Source organism: Balaenoptera ricei, chromosome 21 (genome assembly GCF_028023285.1).
Source record: "Balaenoptera ricei isolate mBalRic1 chromosome 21, mBalRic1.hap2, whole genome shotgun sequence".
NCBI classification, from domain to species: domain Eukaryota; kingdom Metazoa; phylum Chordata; class Mammalia; order Artiodactyla; family Balaenopteridae; genus Balaenoptera; species Balaenoptera ricei.
Window position 1 is genome coordinate 14710430 of NC_082659.1, and position 19122 is coordinate 14729551.

General features: G+C 40.1%; 1 protein-coding gene across 1 annotated transcript in view; it reads left to right on the plus strand.

Moving 5' to 3' along the window:
• FAM149A (family with sequence similarity 149 member A) overlaps nucleotides 1-18461 on the plus strand; it is a 38114-nt gene extending 19653 nt beyond the window's left edge. The window contains 13 exon segments of the mRNA XM_059909355.1: nucleotides 15-153; nucleotides 2407-2549; nucleotides 3860-3985; nucleotides 4654-4824; nucleotides 5404-5594; nucleotides 6433-6587; nucleotides 10038-10141; nucleotides 10610-10819; nucleotides 14252-14372; nucleotides 15601-15700; nucleotides 15703-15728; nucleotides 15815-15893; nucleotides 18226-18461. Of these exon segments, the coding sequence (XP_059765338.1) occupies nucleotides 15-153; nucleotides 2407-2549; nucleotides 3860-3985; nucleotides 4654-4824; nucleotides 5404-5594; nucleotides 6433-6587; nucleotides 10038-10141; nucleotides 10610-10819; nucleotides 14252-14372; nucleotides 15601-15700; nucleotides 15703-15728; nucleotides 15815-15893; nucleotides 18226-18299 (1639 nt within the window). The 3' untranslated portion in view covers nucleotides 18300-18461.
• The last annotated feature ends 661 nt before the right edge of the window (nucleotides 18462-19122 follow it).

The window sequence follows — 19122 nt, forward strand, 5'->3', positions numbered from 1 at the left end:
AATTCTTCCTACAGTGAATCCGCGTCATCATTTTCATCAAGTGGAAGCCCCACGCCCACAGAAGCTCCCAACTCCTGGTCTGGGTCTGGGACACAGAGTTCAACCACAGGCTTATCAACCGAGAGGAGCTCCATTTACTCTTGGAGAGATGACGTATGTCTCACAAAATTTTGGATAATCCCATGGTTACAACTTATAATGATGACTTGCTTTCTTATTTAAAAAAAAAATCTTTTTACCAATTTTAAAAGCATTACCTAGTCCACACATACATATACATAAATATAAAAGCACTTACATGTCACACATGAAAACTGAAAATACAGAAACTCTAAGGAAGAATAAAAATTGCCCATAATCGCATAATCCAGAGTCTTAGATGTGGTTAGTTTTGTTTTGTCCACCTCCCAACCCTCCCCCTCAGGTTGTTATATATGATTTCTTGCATAATATGTATGGCTGGAAATTCAGGAGAGACTCTGACAATCAGGAGCTTGAGTAAGAGAAAAATTGGGGGAAAATAAAAGCTGTAAAGAAGAAGAATCACCGTGATTAGGGAATTTCCCCTGAATATTCTAGAATATTCTAGGTCAGATATTTTACTTCTAACGCTAGCTGGAAGATGTTAACCGTAACCCTTTAGGGTGACTCCGCTGGGTGGGACTTGAAGTCTGCAGCCCAGGCTTACGTTCAGATCTCTGATTGCGCGCTGGCCGACCTCTGATCCCCTCAAGAGTGCCTGAGAATTCCCGGACACAGGCTTTGGTGAGGCGCCTGTGGCTGTGGAAGAGTCCCCAGGAGAGCTCCTTGGATGTTCTAACTCCTGCTCCTTTCTTGTTTGTGTTCTGGTTTTCATCGCCTTCTCTAAAGGCCGCTCTCGCCCGCACGGCGCGCGGGGTTCTGCTCCCAGGGATGGTTTTGTAGCAGCGATTGTGCAAGGGGCCAGAGGGAGGGGGCCGTGTTGGGCGGGGGAGACTGAAGGGGGGCCAGCTGTGAGTCAGGCCCTTTCAGACAGGATGGGACTCTGTCACTTGGGATGAACGGCCCGCACCCTCACGCCCGCGCCCTGCCGCCCTGGCTCTTTGGTCAAAAGTGTACCGACGGGAACACGGCTGAGGACCGGCTTTAGGAAGCAATACGGTCCAAATTCTGGGATTCCTTTGGTACAGATTTTCAGGTAATTATCCATAGAGAGTCTTATGCCTTCCATGTATAGAATTTACTCCAGCCCCTAGACAGTAAATTTTGCTTTGAATCTAAAAACATTCATTTACTTTTTGATAGGTAATATTTGCAAAAGCAACAAAATACAAAAGACAGAAAAATGAAAATAAGCCCTCTTGCACGCTCCAGGCACCCAGTCCCCTCGTAGGAGGCAAATATTCTTCTGAGTTTTCTCCTTATTTTCATTTTAAAAGGGGTAATTCAACTCCCCCGCAGTCTGGGAATCTAGTTTGTTATCAGTTGGGGGGAAGAAGTAGCATGGAAAATATCGAATTTTTGCTGTGAAAATCTATGAAAAGTCTGTGAAAATCAACCTAAATTGACCATTTTGCATCAGGTATGTCAGGCCGAGTACGCACTTGGTCGCTCTGAGTTGTGGGTTAGATTTCAGGTTCACCTGCCACCCCCCAACCCCCGGGGAGAAAACTGAACAGGGCTTTCGCCCTGCAGCCCCTGGTACAGTGTTGGCTCTTCCAGTTGTGGTTATGTTCATTTTTTCCTCACCAGCTGTGGAGGCAATAGGTCTGTTACTTCTCCATCATGGAGAATATACAGAAAGGCTGGAGGGTTTTCTCACTGACAGTTCACTGTGGCCATAGCCCAAGAACCTCTTAAGGCCACACAAGAAAAATGAATGCTCTGGCCCTGCCCTAATAACCACATCTCTTAGGATACCTAAGGTGGGTTTCTTTTTCTGTTTCCTTGATTAAAAGAAAGTGAATGGCCCTTTCTATGAAATAATTTTCCTTTTCATTAGAAAAAAAATAGTTTGTAATTTGCAGATGTACTTAGGTGTCTCATGCCCAGCTACATGAGGGACACATGTCTGTGTACACGTATGTGTGCACGTGTAAGTGCTTAGATTTATGGTGTGTGTGTGTGTCTGTCATTATCAATGTCTGTGTCAATATGTATGTTCATACCTGAAACTATGTCTATGTACAATCTTGAATAAGTCTCATAACTCTAGTTATGAGAACTTCTAGTAGTAGAAATTATCTCTATTTAACAGTCAAGGAAACTTGAGTCTCAAAGTGGGATGTAATTTTTCAGAAGAGTAAAACTTGGAGCCCTGGTATGTCCGGGAGGGCTCCCTCCTATATAAATTTGTAAGTATCATTGATTCTGAAGCCCGTATTTACAACTTTTAGTCTTGTAACTAAATGTGCATTTCTATTTTAGGAGTTTGACAAAGCCAATGCACAGAAAGTACAGCAGTTATTCTGGGAGGTCGAGGAAATGTTATTTGAAGGGAAAGTAAGCCCTCAGACCCAGAATCTACGGGCTGAATGCAGTGAGTGGGCAAGAAGGTCCCTCCATCTGAGGTAAGCAGGTTGTTCATAGTAATTCTCCAGAATGTGTTTGCTCACTCTTGACCTGTTCAATAAATTGGGTATATTTTGAGTAAAAGCACATGTCAAAATATGTATCTGGAACACATGTCCTTTACTGAGGAATCACATCCTTTGCAATGGTGTCTGAGGAAATCTGGAGACATTCCAATACTCAAGTGCATTTTAATTTGTGAGAAGCAAACGTAGCTCATCCCCAGAACGGCATTGCATGCATCACAAATGCGAGAATGGAAGAAGGGCAGGAGTTATCCTTCACACTCACTAGTCTGTGAGCAACATGTATCTGCCCTTGAGAGCAGTGCACAGGGCAGGGTTGGGCGGGGGAGGTGAACGGAGTGATTATTTGCTGAGTGATTGGATAGATGAATCTGATCATCTCACCTAGATTCCTTATGTAGGAAGGATCATCTATTTTTTTATATCAAAGATGAAAGATGTAGATTGAGTATAAAGGGAAGATCTTCTTCCTTCAGTTACTCAGCCAAACCTACTTAGAGGGAAAAAAAATAATCCATGTCAGTTATCTGAAGTTCCTCTATATTATATCTGGGGAGAATAAATTAGAACACTCATACAAATGTTGGTAGGTCTTCTGGTTACCTCAACTAAGTAACTTTTTAAAAATCTTGACTAAATAGGTTTTTATTTTTCCTCTCCAGTCCTTTGTAAGCCCCTGCCTTAGTGTCCACTAGATATTAATGATGGATGCGGACTTTTCTAGGCATCATGATCACTTGCCTAAAATCCAGGAGCTCAGATCTGTTTCTTTCAGTGTTGTCTTACATACTTAAGATAAAAATGAAGGAGGAGAGGGTAGAAAAAAGAAAAGATGAAAAGGACGGTAAGCCTAGGGTACATATTTACATATTTTTCTGCATTATGCATATATCAGTTAACATTTATAGAGAGCTTCTGTGTGCCCAGCATTACCCTAGTTGCCTGAATCTGATTACATTATCTATCAGCCACTCGTTAGTCCTACAAGGGCACTATTATTCTACTTTGCATACAAAATCGAACTGATGAAATCAATGGCTCAGGGAGCCTGAAAACTTTGCCTCAAGTCCCTTCATCAATGGCAAGAACTGTCTGTCCTCTTCCCTCAAAGCCTGTGGTTTTCCTGTGATCCCGTTACACTGCTCATGTACTAATATCTACCTTATCACTTCATACATGCTCCTTCAAAATGCTATAGGGAAGTCCATTACCCAACTTTTAAAATTGTAAAACATCTTTCCCTTTTCAATCAAAAATATTAGTTTCCTTTTTTTCACTTGCAGAGTATTAGGAAGACAGCTCATCCTGCCCACTGATGAAGGGGTCCGGCATTTCCAGGGCAGCAAACCTGCTTCTGCCGTCCACAGACCCTTCTTTGACGACTGTGAACCCAGCAGCAACATCAGAGAGTATGTTGCTAGAAGTTACTTTTGAAAAGTATTTTAAATTACATTTTAGTTACACTTTTTCATGTCTATCTGAGCCATGAGCCTTGGCTCCAACAATTTGGAAGTTTAGATTTCAATGAAGGGCAGGTACAGAGCATTTTATTTTTCCCCAAGATGCTTCTGATTTAAAATTGATGATGGTGATGGTATGTGTGTGTGTAATACAAATATCAAGGGAGTTAACTTTTAAACTGTTTCAAAGACTCTGAAAGGCAGCCTAGATGCAAAATCAAAAACTGCTTTATTGTGATGGATCCTAAGCCACAGGGCAGTAGCAGAATAAATAAAGCTCTCTTCCGTTTTCTTTTGCTCACTAACAGATTTTGGTAAATCCCTCTATGCCATTCACACATATTCGGGACTGTGCCATGATATCCCTTCATTACAGCAAAGAGGATACAAACTTGTAGAATAATTTAGACTTTTAAGAAGCCCTTAAAAATTTGAATGATGTCTGAGCCAAAATGTTGCTTTTAAGTGTATGACTTTTGTCAAATGCAATATTTAGTGATTTTTAAAATTTGTGATTCTGTGGCTTTATGGATAATTTAAAGACCCACCATGATCAAGTAGACATTGTATTGTTGACGTTCTGCAAACCCTCACAGAGAATCTTATTTTCCCCATAGGCTGTGCATCTCCGGCTCTCAAATAGTCCCGGCCGCACTCTCAGCCCTCACCCTGCCAGGTCCTGTTGGCACAGGGGTTGCGGACCTCACGGCATGTTCATCCCTGGAAGAAGAGGTTTATGATGTGGATGGAAAGATTGAAGAGTATTTCGCTTTTGACAGAAAAGAAGAGTAAATAGAATTTTATTTGACATTGACTTAGTACAATAATATTTATTGGGCATGTAGTTTGATTATATGCTCATTTAGTGTTTTGTGCATTTTTCACTTATCCAAAAGATTTTTCCATCCTTTTGAGAGTAACGTGCTCCCCAAAGCTTTTAGATTCCTGGCAGGATGTGGATATGCTAGAGCAGCGTTTCCCTTTCTTACTGACAACGTGGCTCAGACAGAAAACAAGAATTGTGTTCAGCATGTTGTCGAAAGTGGAAAGGCAACTAGTGGCCTTTGTCCCCCGGGGCTCCAGGTGCCCTATACCCGGCCACCCAGGGGGGCAAAGGGGAAAGTCCAGTCTCTACACTAAATGCCTATTTGGTTCTTAGACAAAAGCTATCAGTATTGCCTAATAAACATTTGCCTCCTGATTGAAAGCTGTTACATTAAAACATAGCAAAGTGCTGTTTAACAAAGAATGTTGGGTTTATTTATATATGTACGATGTATATATATGTGTGCATGTTGGATAGATAGGTGGCATTATTTGAACTTCAACCTTTGATACTTTAGTAATGAGAATGGGTTTGTCCTTAGTGACGAGGACTGTCTTGAACAAAACCCAGCTCATCATCACAGGACGTGGCATAAGCACGGACTTCCTCCTGTATCCCCGCATGACTGTGTCAGAGACGCGGTGGCTGCAGAAGTGTTTGATCACGTCTGGACAGCTGTGGTGGAAATACTGGAAAAGCTGATTAGAAAAAACTGGGAAATTACACTCACAGGTACCTAATTGGTAGAAGTTGACCTAATGAAAAGAAAAAATAACTCCTGTCCTCAGCTTTCTGCCCCACCAGTTTGGCCAAATCTAGGACCTGACTGGGGTGAGAAGGGAAGTTGGGTTTTCTGCCTTTATTCACAAGTGAGCTTTAATCACTTCAAAAAGGACATTCTCGTTCTTTGAGCTATAAAAATAAGATAGAGGCATTTCTGAAAAAAACACAGAAATACACAAGAAAGAAGCTACAAGTCACTCTTTAAGTTCTGGTTTAAAAAATTACCTAACTAATCTCTAATAATGGGATATCGTTTTTTAATTATAGATGACATTATTTATAAAATAAAATGTAAACAAAGCTAATTTATTAATCACTTCATTTACCTGTATAAAATGTTCTCTAAACTACTTGAAACTGAGCAGAAACAAATTATGGAAATGTCAGTGGTGGACAATAGTGACTAGTATTAACCAATTTGTATAATAGGGAAATAATCATTAAATATTAATAATTAAATTTTACTTAATTAAATTTACTTAATTAAATGTTACTTTTTCCAATCAAAGGGATTAATTGGGATATCATAAAATACCAAGAATCCTTCTTGCCCCAGTGTATAATCCCGATTTTTCTACATACCACTGAAATGATAGTCATTTCATTAGATGCTCTTGGAAAAGCGTCAGCCCATTGCTCTGTGGGGTCTGTCCTCTCTACAGGAAGGTTCAGTAGCCACAGCAGACTCATGGTATCTCAAGAACAAATATTCTCTTTGAACAGGGGATTTTAAGTACATGTATTTGATAGTATTTTTCTTAATAATATTGATTTTTCTTTGGCACAGAAGGAAAAAAACAGAAAGAAAAATTGAAAGTAGCTGAGAATAAATCTCCACCTCTGGTCATTTCCTGTATTAATGCTGATGTGTCCAGTGTTCCCCCGTCCAGAAGTTCTGAAACTCGAAGTGTAATCCTGGCTTCTCATCTTAACCCACCTCAGGTAGATGCTTTTCCACTCTCTCTCTCTTTCCTTCAATCTTTATATCTCTGGCCTCAGTTTGTCAAGAGTGCCATTCTATTAAATTCTATTATCAAGATATTTGGGTCTGTTGGCCAATAAGACTAAAATTTAAAAATAATTATTTCATGGAGTTGAATAGAATCGCCAGATTCTCTGATAGAGTAGGGACACTCAGATTTGAGACTTTCCACCTGCTTTGAACTGTAGAGCTGTTTCCGTATTTTTAAAGAAAAAAAATGCTTTCCCCCAATAGTTCTAGCCAATTTGAAGGTTACAGATGTTCTCCTGTCCTCCCACCAAAGTGATAAAAGACTCGATCAATGAGTATACGTTAGGTTCATTCAACATTAATTGAGTTTGTATTAAGTGAACTGTATTAGGTGTTTTAAGGAGATGTAGAGATGAACACAGCATATTCCCTGACCTAGTAAAGTGAAGAGTATGATACAGGTCAGATGCAAAGTCTTCTGTGAGCATTGTGCAAAAAAGAGTTGTAGGAGAAGCAGGGAGAAAATGATTTATTCTGCCTGGAGTGAGGCTTTATCTTTTTGGTTGGAGGTGAAATTTGAACAGAAACATGAAGAAATGAGTAGGCTTTCCTGGATAGGAATTCTGAGTGGGTCAATTCAGACCCACATGGAGGAGTGAGGGAGGGGAGCAGTGATTGGACTGAGGCTTAGAGGATGGGATGCTGGGACAAGCAGAGCCACTGTGGCAAGACCAGGGCGTTTGGAATCAAGAGACCTATGAGGGGAATTATCTTGGACATGTTGTTTAACTTTTCTAAACTTCAGTTTCTTTATCTATAGAACGAGGGTAATAATATGTTGTGCAAGGGATTGTTGTGAGGATAAAGTCATATAAATATGTGAGAGCTCCTAACACAGGCATATACTGGGAACTCAATAAATTTTTCGTGAATTGTGTCCCTATTCAAAGATCTAGTGGAGGGGCTTCCCTGGTGGCGCTGTGGTTAAGAATCCACCTGCCAATGCAGGGGACACAGGTTCGAGCCCTGGTCCGGGAAGATGCCACACACCACAGAGCAACTAAGCTCGTGCGCCACAACTACTGAAGCCCGTGCTCCTAGAGCCCGTGCTCCGCAACAAGAGAAGCCACCACAATGAGAAGCCCGTGCACCGCAACGAAGAGTAGCCCCGCTTGCCGCAACTAGAGAAAGCCTGTGCGCAGCAACAAACACCCAATGCAGCCAAACATAAATAAATAAAATAATTAAAAAGAAAAAAACAGATCTAGCGGAAGGTGAGGCTGGAAAGGATGAGCTTGCTTATGGGAGACCTTCAGGAGTGCGAAGGAGTTTGGACTTTATGTTTGCACAGCCCGTCTGCTGTGGGGAAGCAGAAAAAAGATAAGACAGGATTCCTGGTCCGTACAAGTTAGTTGGAGGGAGTCAAGCCATACCAAACAATACTACACACACACACACACACACACACACACACACACACACACACACACACACACACACACACACACACACACCCCTACAAAGAGGCAACCTAGAAGATATGTTTAGAGTGGATGAGAGTTTGAGCTTTGGATATAGACTACAACTTTGGAGTCCAATGTCACAAGCTGTTGACTCTGTGATCTTGAATCTGCCCCTTTCTTTCAAAGCCTGTTCCATTATCTACGGGATCTATGAAATAGGAAGCCGTGAGAATTAAAGGAGATAAGACATTTAGTACAGTGTGTGGCACAGAGCAGACTAAGTGTTAGCTTTGATTATTATAATCAGATGCTAATTATAGATCATATATTTTATTATATTATATATTGTAATTAGATGTCTTTTAGCTTATAAATGCTGTGGGGTTCAGAGGGAAAATAGCATACCCTTCATAAAGTAGAGTAATACATGAACTAAATCCTAAATGACAGGCAAGATTTATTAAGCTGAAAAAGAAAAGAGAGGGTGACAAGGCAGAGACAAAAATATGCACCCAGCATAGGAGCAATAGGGCCCGAGGTTCACGGAGCAGTGGATTAAAACAGAAATATCTAATAGGATTGTTTTACCCTCCAGTTTAAGGGCTTTACAATTAGTCTTTGTTCGTGCTGTTCAAAAGAAACTTTTGGAATTGCTACCAGTTTAATGAACTTTTTTGGTCTCTTTAAAGTGCTCTGACAGACTCAACAGTATTGCCCACTTTTCATATTAAAATATGAAGTATGAATCGCATATAAAGGAACAGTTGATGACAACATAGAGGAGAACTTTAACTATCAGGCAATATAAATACACTTGAGAAATACGGAGATTTTAAAATCTAAGGATTTTTTTTAATAGATATTTCGTTGTGTTTACAGTTTTTTATGGTTTTTCAAAATGCTTTTTACGGCTATTTTGTTGTTTGCATTTGGATAAAAGTTAAAGGAAAATGAATGGGCAACAAAGTTTAAAGTAAAAATAAAATACTAGTAGAGTTTATTTTGAAAGAGTCAAAGCATTTTAGTGATTATCACAATAGGTCTTAATTTATTCCTCTAACATTTACTTTTATATATATTCAATATGAGGAAAATGTGATTAGGGTTGCCACATTTTTCTCGAACTATAATTCTAGTTTCAGAAATCCTGTTTGCCTGAAGCTATATATTATTTTAAATCCTAGTTGGTCATATTACGGGATGGAATTGGAAATTAATAATTATTTAGCCCTTACTTCATGCTTTCACCAAGGTTATCAAATTGAATTCTCCTAATAACTCTATGAAGTAGGAATCATTATCCCCAGAGTAAAGATTAGGAAGTTAAAAATCTTTCCAAGATGACCAAGCAGGGGCCACTGAGAACTGGGATTCAAATGCAAGCCTTTCAGACTCTGGTCTCAGGTTTTCCCAGGCTCTGGAGCTGGTCCGGGAAGCTCACTGGGGTGAGCTGTGAAGGGTTGGGTCGGAGGAGAGGTGCCAGGCAAGCTGACCAGTGGGAGCTGGGACACCTTTTCTTTGCTTCTCCAGACTCTCTGTCTGCCCTCTTCACCCTGGTGAAGGTGAACATACAGCGAATGAACAGAGGGTTCCCTGCCCTGCAGCTTTTGGGAGCTCAGAGCATGGAGGAGAATGAGGCCTGGCTTGTTTCCTCCTGGCCCTTCTACCGGGTCACAGTGGGTTGGTGGCATTTCTCCATCAGCTACCCTGTCCAGATTGCAGAAACCTCTCCCTCACTTCTTGCTGCTCCGAGCCTAGGTGTGGTAATGTGTCCCTACTGTTAACAAGCCTTGGGGAATTGGTCATTCCTTACTCATTTCTCTTCACATGTCTTTAGAAAGTATAGTCCCTTTATTAAATGCACCTCAAATTAGCCAGTTTGAGGCTGCCCTTTGTTTCCTGCGGGTTCCTGACAGGCATCAGTAATTGCAATGGCTCTGGATGCTGTTTAATTTTTATTGTTTTCACTTTCCTCAGATTCACCGCTTCTCCAATAATTTTTATAGTGACTTGAATGGTGTGATGACAATTCAAGCAAAACCACTTCAGCAGAGACCTACCTATTCTGCAGATAGAACACAGTACGTATAAAAAATAATCACCCAGCCTCTTCCCTGCGCTGGACACACTCAACCACTAAAGACCACAAAGGACGAGATGATAAGAATTGCATTTAATCCCATGCTCCAGGTGTGTCTGAGCACATACAGAAATGTGTAAGAGTGAAAACACCCTGTTCTAATGACAACCACAAAACAATTCCTGCTAGGTCAGGGCCGATAAGAAAAGGGGACTGTAGCTGTGAATTCTTAATCTTGTGGGCTATATGGTTTGATTACAAACAATGAGAGACCTAAAACAATGAGATCTTTTCCCCCTGTCGATGATCCTTCACTGAAACTAAAATTGAACTGGAAATGCTGGTCTGTCCATTCATTCAACAAATAGGACTAAGTTCTGTGTGCCGGGCCGTGTTCTAGACAATGTCTAGTAATGGGCAAATGCGTAGAGCTTACATCTGAGTAATGAACTTGACTTCCCTCCCCCAGGGGTGAGCAAGAGGACAAATCACTGGGTGTAGGGGCCGGTGCTCTTTCCTCGGCCCCCCACCGGCTGGCACGGATCTTGGATGCTCGCGGGCTACAGACTTCTGCAAAGAAAACACTGGCATACACGAGGCTGCCTTCTCTTACCTCAGAATCACAGAGAGTAAAAATCCCCAGTGTGTACAGTGATGAAGTTCTTAGGGGAACAAAACTGTAAGTCTTGTTTCTCTGGTGGTAAAACAAAGGTCACGGAGGACAGAGATGCTTGTCAGTTAGGGTCTATGGTTTATTCCGGACAAAGCATCCCCTGTCAAATCTTATGTGGACAGTTTTCTAAGTAGTTCATTATTTGGATATTTAACATGAATTTGCTCCAGTAGTATGCTTAGCTAGATACTAGAATGTAAAGTCAAGTCATATATCTACAGCACAGGCAGCTAAGCGCAATGAAACTCTTGATGGAGAGGGTCTTAGATGGGTTTCAATGGCTGAGTCTGTAAAACAAATCATTAGCTAATGCTTTTATATATACATAATTAATACTTTCATTGTGAGGTGTAAAAACTGATGTACATAAGATGCTGTTAAAATAAAAGGGACATATACCCATTAGTTTTTATTTATCTTGAAGGGCGAGTTTCATTCTGTGTAGGGAATTTCAGAAAAGCTTTTGACCTTAGGGATCAACATCAAATCATTGCCTTATTAGAAAGGAATTTGTCTCTTCCTTTATTGTAGAATTACGAAGGAGCTTTCCAGTTTTCTCACTCACTCAAGTGTGAGGCAGTACTTATGTTAACAACAGCCAGTGTTTGTTGACTGCTTTCATGTTCCCAGCACTAGCTAAATGAATCACATTTATTGTCTTATTTGTGACCTACCACAAACCTTTGAGTTGGTACTCACATTATCCCAAATCTAAGATGAGGAAACAGAGGCTGAAAGAAGTTGAATAACTGGCCAAAGATCATCCCACGAGGGAGAGGCAGAGCTGGGACTCCCCCACAGTGCTGCCTGGCTTTGGAGACCAGCCCCTGGACCACCGGGCCACCAGGCTTCCTGCAGCACGGGAGGCAGTTATTACAGGGACCGCATCTAGGTCCCCGTGCGGGGGGGGGATGTGTAAGCAGCTGCCAATGCTTAACGAGGGACTGGACTCCTTCGAGATGCATTCCACAGCACCCCTTACAGCTTTATGATAAGTCAGCGTTTCTTTCACTAGTCGGAAGTGCGCTTTCCAGCTTTATTTGAGTCTGCTCTGTTAATTCTTTCGAGATCTCACTCCCTCCTCCATGTCACTTTGGCCACCTGGGACCCTCTTCGTCATCCTCTGCCGTGTCAATAGCACATTACTGGCTCTCTCCTCTTCCTCCCAGCCCACCCGGGCTCCACTGTCAGGCTTTCATCAAAATCCTTTTCTATTTTTTATTGAAATAAATTCAGACACCTCCAGCTGTACATTCCCTTCCTGTCTTGTCCTGGCCTCTCCCTATTTGTAGATCCATGTTTTTCAACGTTTTAAAAATTATTGCCATGCCAAGAAGCCCTTTTAGAGTATCTTTCCTAATTCCTCCCCCACCTGTGAAATTTTAATATAGTGTAGAGTTTTGTACTATTTTTTTTTTTTTTAATAAATTTATTTTATTTATTTATTTAGGCTGTGTTGGGTCTTTGTCGCTGCGCTCAGGCTTTCTCTAGTTGCGGCAAGCAGGGGCTACTCTTCTTCGCATTGCACAGGCTTCTCATTGCGGTAGCTTCTCTTGTTGAGGAGCACAGGCTCTAGGCGTGCGGGCTTCAGTAGTTGTGGCTCGCGGGCTCTAGAGCACAGGCTCAGTAGTTGTGGCGCATGGGCTTAGCTGCTCCACGGCATGTGGGATCTTCCCGGACCAGGGCTCGAACCTGAGTCCCCTGCATTGGCAGGCAGATTCTTAACCACTGTGCCACCAGGGAAGTCCCTGTACTATTTTTAATATCTGTGTTTTACACATAAAAAGAATAAGATTTTTGTTGTCCCACCAAGAGCCAACATTTGCCCTTTGGGGGCAACATCACATCTTTGATTATGGCACCTGCTTTCCGTTACTTCTCATCACTCACCTTGCTTCTGGTCAGCATTATCTCCTCTCTGACCCACAAACATACCAGCTATGCATAGCCTTACTTCTGTGATTTTGTTCATGCTCTGTCTTTCCTTTTGATTAAAATACCATTTTTTTCTAATTATCAAAGTACTACGAGTTCACCGGGGACCATTAGGACAGTACCAAAAATATAAGTAGAAATCAAAGATCCCCTGTATGCTCAACACATAGAAATATAAAAATGACAACTGTTGATAAATTTACTACTAGTTTTGTCTATGATTAAATTTCTTCTTTTCTTTCCATTATCGTTTTTCTAATACTAACATTATCTTACTATTTTATAATGTAGCTCCTTTTCATATAGTCTTCACTTAACATTATTCATATTTTCCATGTTATCAGATATTTTTGAAAGCATGATTTTAATGACTAAAATATAATTATGTGGGTATATAATAATTTACTGTGTTGCCCTATTACTGAAAATTTTCATTTCTTCTATATTTTCACTATTCTATTGTACAGTGAACATTAGCTTACATAAATTTTAGTAAGGATGTCTTTAAACTGTTTCCCAGTGGTGAGTCCTAGAAGTAAAGCTACCAGGTCAAAGGTTATGGATATTTTTAAGGCTCTTGAAATATTTTTCCCAAGTTCTTCTAAGAATGGTTCTACCAACTTATAGACCCACTAGCAATCCACAAGACTTTTTCCTTGCAGCCTGTAAACTTTAGTTAGTATGTATATTTTAAAGCTTGATGAGTCAAAAATTGTCATATTTTAATTTTCATGAATTAATTATTAATAAATAAATGAATTAGAATCTGTTTCTAGAATATCCATCTCTATTCTTGTGCACAAATTAGACAATTTAATTTTTCAGTGTTAATATGTGGTAGGGAAGGTCTTTTATCATCATTACTCTTCCTTTGTTGAAATTACTCACCCATGTTGACAAATAAATCTTACAATCTGGTTGTCAAATTTTAAAAAAAATATCACATTGGACCTCATAGCATTAAATCTATTAAAAAGGTAGGAATAATTGACATTTTCACAAAACGTAGTTTTCCCATCAGAAAACATATTTTGCCTTTTATGACCTTACATAAATTTTTGTGGTTTTCCTCATCTAGGCCCTGCACATTGAGAATTAATTTTATCCTTCATTGATTGCTCTATTCCCTAAATTTCTACAGTGCTTGCATTGAGAACCAGACACTGTAGCACTATATTATATCAACTGCATTGCATTGTAATCTAATTACTTGATTTGTTTTCAATACTTTGTAATCTTCTTAAGGAGAGGAACTAGATCTTCAAAAACTTCCGTGTTCTGCGCAGGGGCTAGCATAGCTGAGCACTCAGTAAATACAGGCTCACAGTCTTTACTAAACACAGAGGTGACTGCGGCTGGGACTCAGTCCCCTGCCCATCTTCCAGAAGCTCAGCTCATCCTACTTGGCGTTTCCTTTGGGAGGAAGGTTGTGATTAATAGCTTCGCGGTAAGGTCCGTCCGTCTCTGTACCTGGGTACTCAGGTCATGTTGTTGTGTTTACAGGCAAACTGGCATGGACCGCACGGCCTCCCCACCAGTTCAGACCTCAAGGAGCAGGTTGCCACCAATAGGCTCAGAAACTGGGGAGCAGAATATGGCAGTTCCCGGATCGCGCCCTGTTTCTGTAAGACAGATTTCTTAATATTTAAGTGCACCATTTACATTGCTTGTTGGAAAACAAACAAACATAATTTGGACACTTCCACATGAACACGGTAGCATAAAATGTCTCCATGATGTGTTTCTTGAAAGTAACTGGCTTGTGAGAATTTATAGGAGGTGGGAGGATTAATTCAATATTTTGTGAAATAAAAACACAGCCCGAACTAAATCAGAAAGTCCAGGTGTCAAGGCAATATCTGATGGTCAGGATGGTGTAGTGAAGAAAATAGCATGAAGATTACGTCAGGGGACAGGCAGATCTGTGTTTGAATCCTGCCACACAAACTCTTTATATGATTTGCTTCCAATTAATCTCCCTGAGCCTGAATTTTCTCACTTATAAAAAGGGCAATAATGATTCCTACCTCAAAGAATTTTTATAAGGATTAAATGAATTTATAGACGTTAAATATTGCCTGGCATAGATTAAGAACACAGTAACATACCCTGCCATTTTTCTTAGCTCTCATTTTTACAGTTAATCTTTGCCATGTTCACTGGAATGTAGGCGCAATGTCTTCTTCACCCAAGCTCAACTCAGCCAAGCAACCACAGAAAGTCTGGGGAAGGTATGCTGCTGGTAGAAAGCCTAACCAGATTTGCCCCGGATTTATAATGACTGCTCACTTCACTCCAATACAAGTAACTTGTGTCTATTTTATAAAACACAGAAGATCCCCAAGTGTGAGAACATAAAGCCTAGAGAGAGAAAAACCAGCTGAGGCAGGGCTTTCTCTCGCATTCCTTCTGCCTCCTTGAATATAACAGTAAAACTCATTCTCAGAAGGCAAGAGTTGCAAAGCTTTAATATTTAACTTTAGAATATTGTGGCTTAGAGTGGAATCCTAAAAGCAGTCAAATATCACATTAAAAAAAAGTCAGATGCTTCAGAAACGCAGAATAACATTTCTATCATAGTTTAATATTAAGAATTTTATGCGGTTAAGGTTTTTAATCCATATTTACTTATTAAGGCCCTACCACTTTACCGGGTTAAAAACTACAATTACATAATTAAATTGATATGTGTGTTTAGTGGACCTTATACTTAGCAATATCTAAATAAAAGTTTTCAAATAAGCGAGTGAATTAATGGTAAACGAGCGACTGATTGAAGCATATATAGATTTTCTTTTGTCTTTTTAAGGATTGCATTTATTTTAAACAAGAGCATATCATCCTTCATTTAGTTCAGAGGAAGGCATCCACAAAACCATGTGTTGAGCGCAGTACCTGTCTGTGTAGAACGATCACCCCTTCAAGAAAGATCTCTGGCCACGGAACAGTTTTCAAGCCCAGCACAACCCATACATTTCGGGTCGGTTCTCTGTTAACCATGACTTTCATTTTTAAAAATATTTGAAACAATAAAACTCATCCCTCATTTTATTTTTCTTCTAACAGTCAGATACGCCTCGGAAAGGTTCCTTGACACTGAGGGAATTTGCTGGTCACACATGGACAGGTCAAGGTTTTTTGACAGGTCGGTGTTCTCCATATACAAATAAAATGATGTAATACGTGAAGTTGCAAGTTTTGGCAAGAGAAATTGGAGATTATCGACCTTGAGAGGACAGTTTTGACCAAGAGTTTGTCATCTATGGCTGTATCTCAGGAATCTCCATAAAGAGCAAAACTGCAAAGACAAGCACTTCTCTGCTGTTGGTTAAAAAAACAAAAAGTAACTGAGTACATCTGAAGGTCGAAGTGGTTTTGGTAAATGATTCGTGAATCAGTTGGGCAGCATCTCATGTGGCAAACAGAGAGATATTCTGAGGAGTTGCAGGGCATGGAAGGCTTTTATAAAAGGAAGGCAGAACAAGGAAAGGAGGTCATCAGCAAGGAAAAAAGGAAAGTTCATTGGAGGAAAGTAGAAGTTCAAGTGATGATAGCTTGTCTCTGGCTGAGCTGCCGAGTTTTCCGTTGGTCGGGCTTGTTGCTGGGCAAGAAGGAAGTCTTCCTTCCTCCTGCTGGGGCAGGCGTGCAGCCGCGCTTCCTGCTTGGGAGGCCAAGGTGGTCTCTTCCTGTTGGGGTCAGTCAGTTACTGATGTCTTCCCGGTGGGGTAATTGAGGGTGAGTGGTGGGCAGGGCATGAGAGCTCCCACTGCTGGCCTTCCGACCCCAGCTTTGGCTGAGGTTTCCTTTTATTAATTTGCACAATCTTAAAGGAGAAAATGCCCAAAGGTTCCTAATAATTTAGAGCCTCACCCTCATAAAAAAGAAAATGCTGTCTTATGAGTCTTATGAGAAATCAATGCCTCTCTCTGCTGTAGAGTTTCCATGCTTTTCTTCTGAATGAAACTCTATTCTTAGATTCTCTTTGAAGATCTCATTATAAAAATGCTTCGCGAAATTAATACAAATCTTCTAGTTATTTTATGATGTAGAGTTTTACAGATAAATACTTATTCTCAGGTAGTATGCCATTTAAAGAATGAAGTTTCTAGACTGAATTCAGGCCTATGATGTTTTAATTTTCAAAACCGTTACCAACATTTTTGTTCAAGGAGGCAATGTAGCATCGTCCTGAGGTGTGCCACTCTGGAATCAAATGCCTCGTTTCCATCCTGACTCGAGCACCTACTAGCTGAGCACTTTAGGAGAGCCTCAACTGCTCCAGGCCTCAGTTCTTTTATAACAGACTAGATGGAGAAAACAATTATTGGAAAAATGTATGGAAAGGACCTAGCTAGATGCCAAGCATACACTGTTTGCTCAAAAATTATGAATCATTTGTGTTATAGATAATCTCAAATGTAGAGGATAATTTGCTGTTTTAAGGGAAATACTTAATATATTATAACTTTAAAATAAATCTAGTATAACTCAAGCACTGGGACAACTCAGGTTTATCACTGTTTATGTCAGCCCTTCTATAGTTCTATAGCATAGTGATGTCAAAATTTCTTTATTTTTTTGAGATTTTTTTCCTATGCTCATAGCTCTAAGCTGCTGTGTCTTTTTGTTGCTTTTTGCCTTGTGCATTCCCCAGGAGTATTCGCTGTCATTTTCAATGACAATAGTTCTTTCTCTAAAAGGCAGCCATGGCATGTGAGAGACAGAACAGTGAGGGTTGATAAGTATGATTCTGCGGATGGCCAGTAGACAGTGGTGCTAAGGAGTTTTGATGAATTCAGTTTCGGAGATGTTGACCGCAGCGTGCTAAGTGGAGATGCTGAATACTTTTTGGGCGCACAGGAGGAGAGGTTAGGAGAGGAAACTGGGCTCTGAATTTGCTTAAAATCTGCACTCTTAATTTTTCACCAAATACTAAGTCACTGTATTCTCTTATCAATAACTTTGTGACAACTATCATTATTGCTGGTTGGAGGCCTTTTTCATGTCTATAGAAGTGATTGAGGGTACATAAGAGAGATGTTCCTGTATTTCTAAAGATTTATTTTCTTCTTCTCTGACAAGCAGGCTTGTGGTCTCTTGCTTACCTTTGCTTCCAGGTCGAAAAGTGCAGGGGCTATTAACTTATCAATATTATTTCTGTAGCAGAAAAAAAAAAAGAAAAAAGAAAGGAGAAGCTGAGGGACCAACAGTAGAAAGGACTTCTTAAGGTAGCTGACAGAGTTCTCTGGCGGAACTCACGGCCAGGACCGAGGCCCAGTGGAGGGGGTGCACCCCTCTTTCTTCTCAGCACCCAAAATGGCAGTTTTTCCAGATGACTATTTCCTGATTTGTGTACAAGTGACATTAAGTTTTCTTTTTTCGTTTTAAAAAATATCATCTGCATGGAACGTTTAACTTGATCCTTTTGAGACCTGGGATTTGTAACATTTTAATGAGAATTTTGCTTGGTGTTTCAGGTTCACAATTTCCACCAAAATCTTTTCAGAGGACAACTTTGACTTTCAGAAAGAGATTCCAAGTGACGTCTTGATGTGACTTCACCAGGGCTACAACACCGGCTGGAGCATTCAAAGCCTCAGTACACCATTTATCACTTGAAAAATAGAAGAAGTATTGTTATGTATCTGTCTGACAGTCTGAGATGTTAGACTACCTGAGAGAAATGCAAACAAATAAACAACTTAATTTTGAACACTTTGTGCTGTAAAGAGAATACAACTCAAACTCAGCAACCTTCTTCATTATCGGAAGCATTCCAATAAAGGTTCTTTAGGCTTTGCTCAGAAGAATCTAATATGTGTTTATAATTCATCCTTTTATTAATTATACACAGACACACACATGCTTAGTGCGTGTATTCACACACTACTTAATATATGAAAGTATATTATCTAGGAATATGCCCTTTTATCTAGGAGTATGTAACTTTATGTCTTGATATTTTTTTGTCTCATTCTATTATTAATTCCATCAAAGTCCTAGTCACTAATAGACATTACTCCCTCCTTTAGAAGATAGCAAAGTCATCTTTGGTGCAATATGACAGGTTGACTAGTGTTCAGATTGTTCTAGTCGTGCTGACTTGCTTATACCTTTTTAAAAAAGCACTTTAGTCATGAACCTCTTTGAGGAATGTCAGTGGCTGTCTTAAGCCAATTTTCTTTTACTAGTTTTCATGCTCAAATTCAGGCAGTCTATTTAAAATATAATAAAATAAAATATAAATGAGTATAAATGTAGTTAAAATATATTGCATATGGTTTCATCTTTATTGTTTACGACGGAAGTGCTCGTCCACTGGAGGGAAGGCTTCGCGGCAGCATCTTCCTTATTTCATTACAATCTGATCTCTG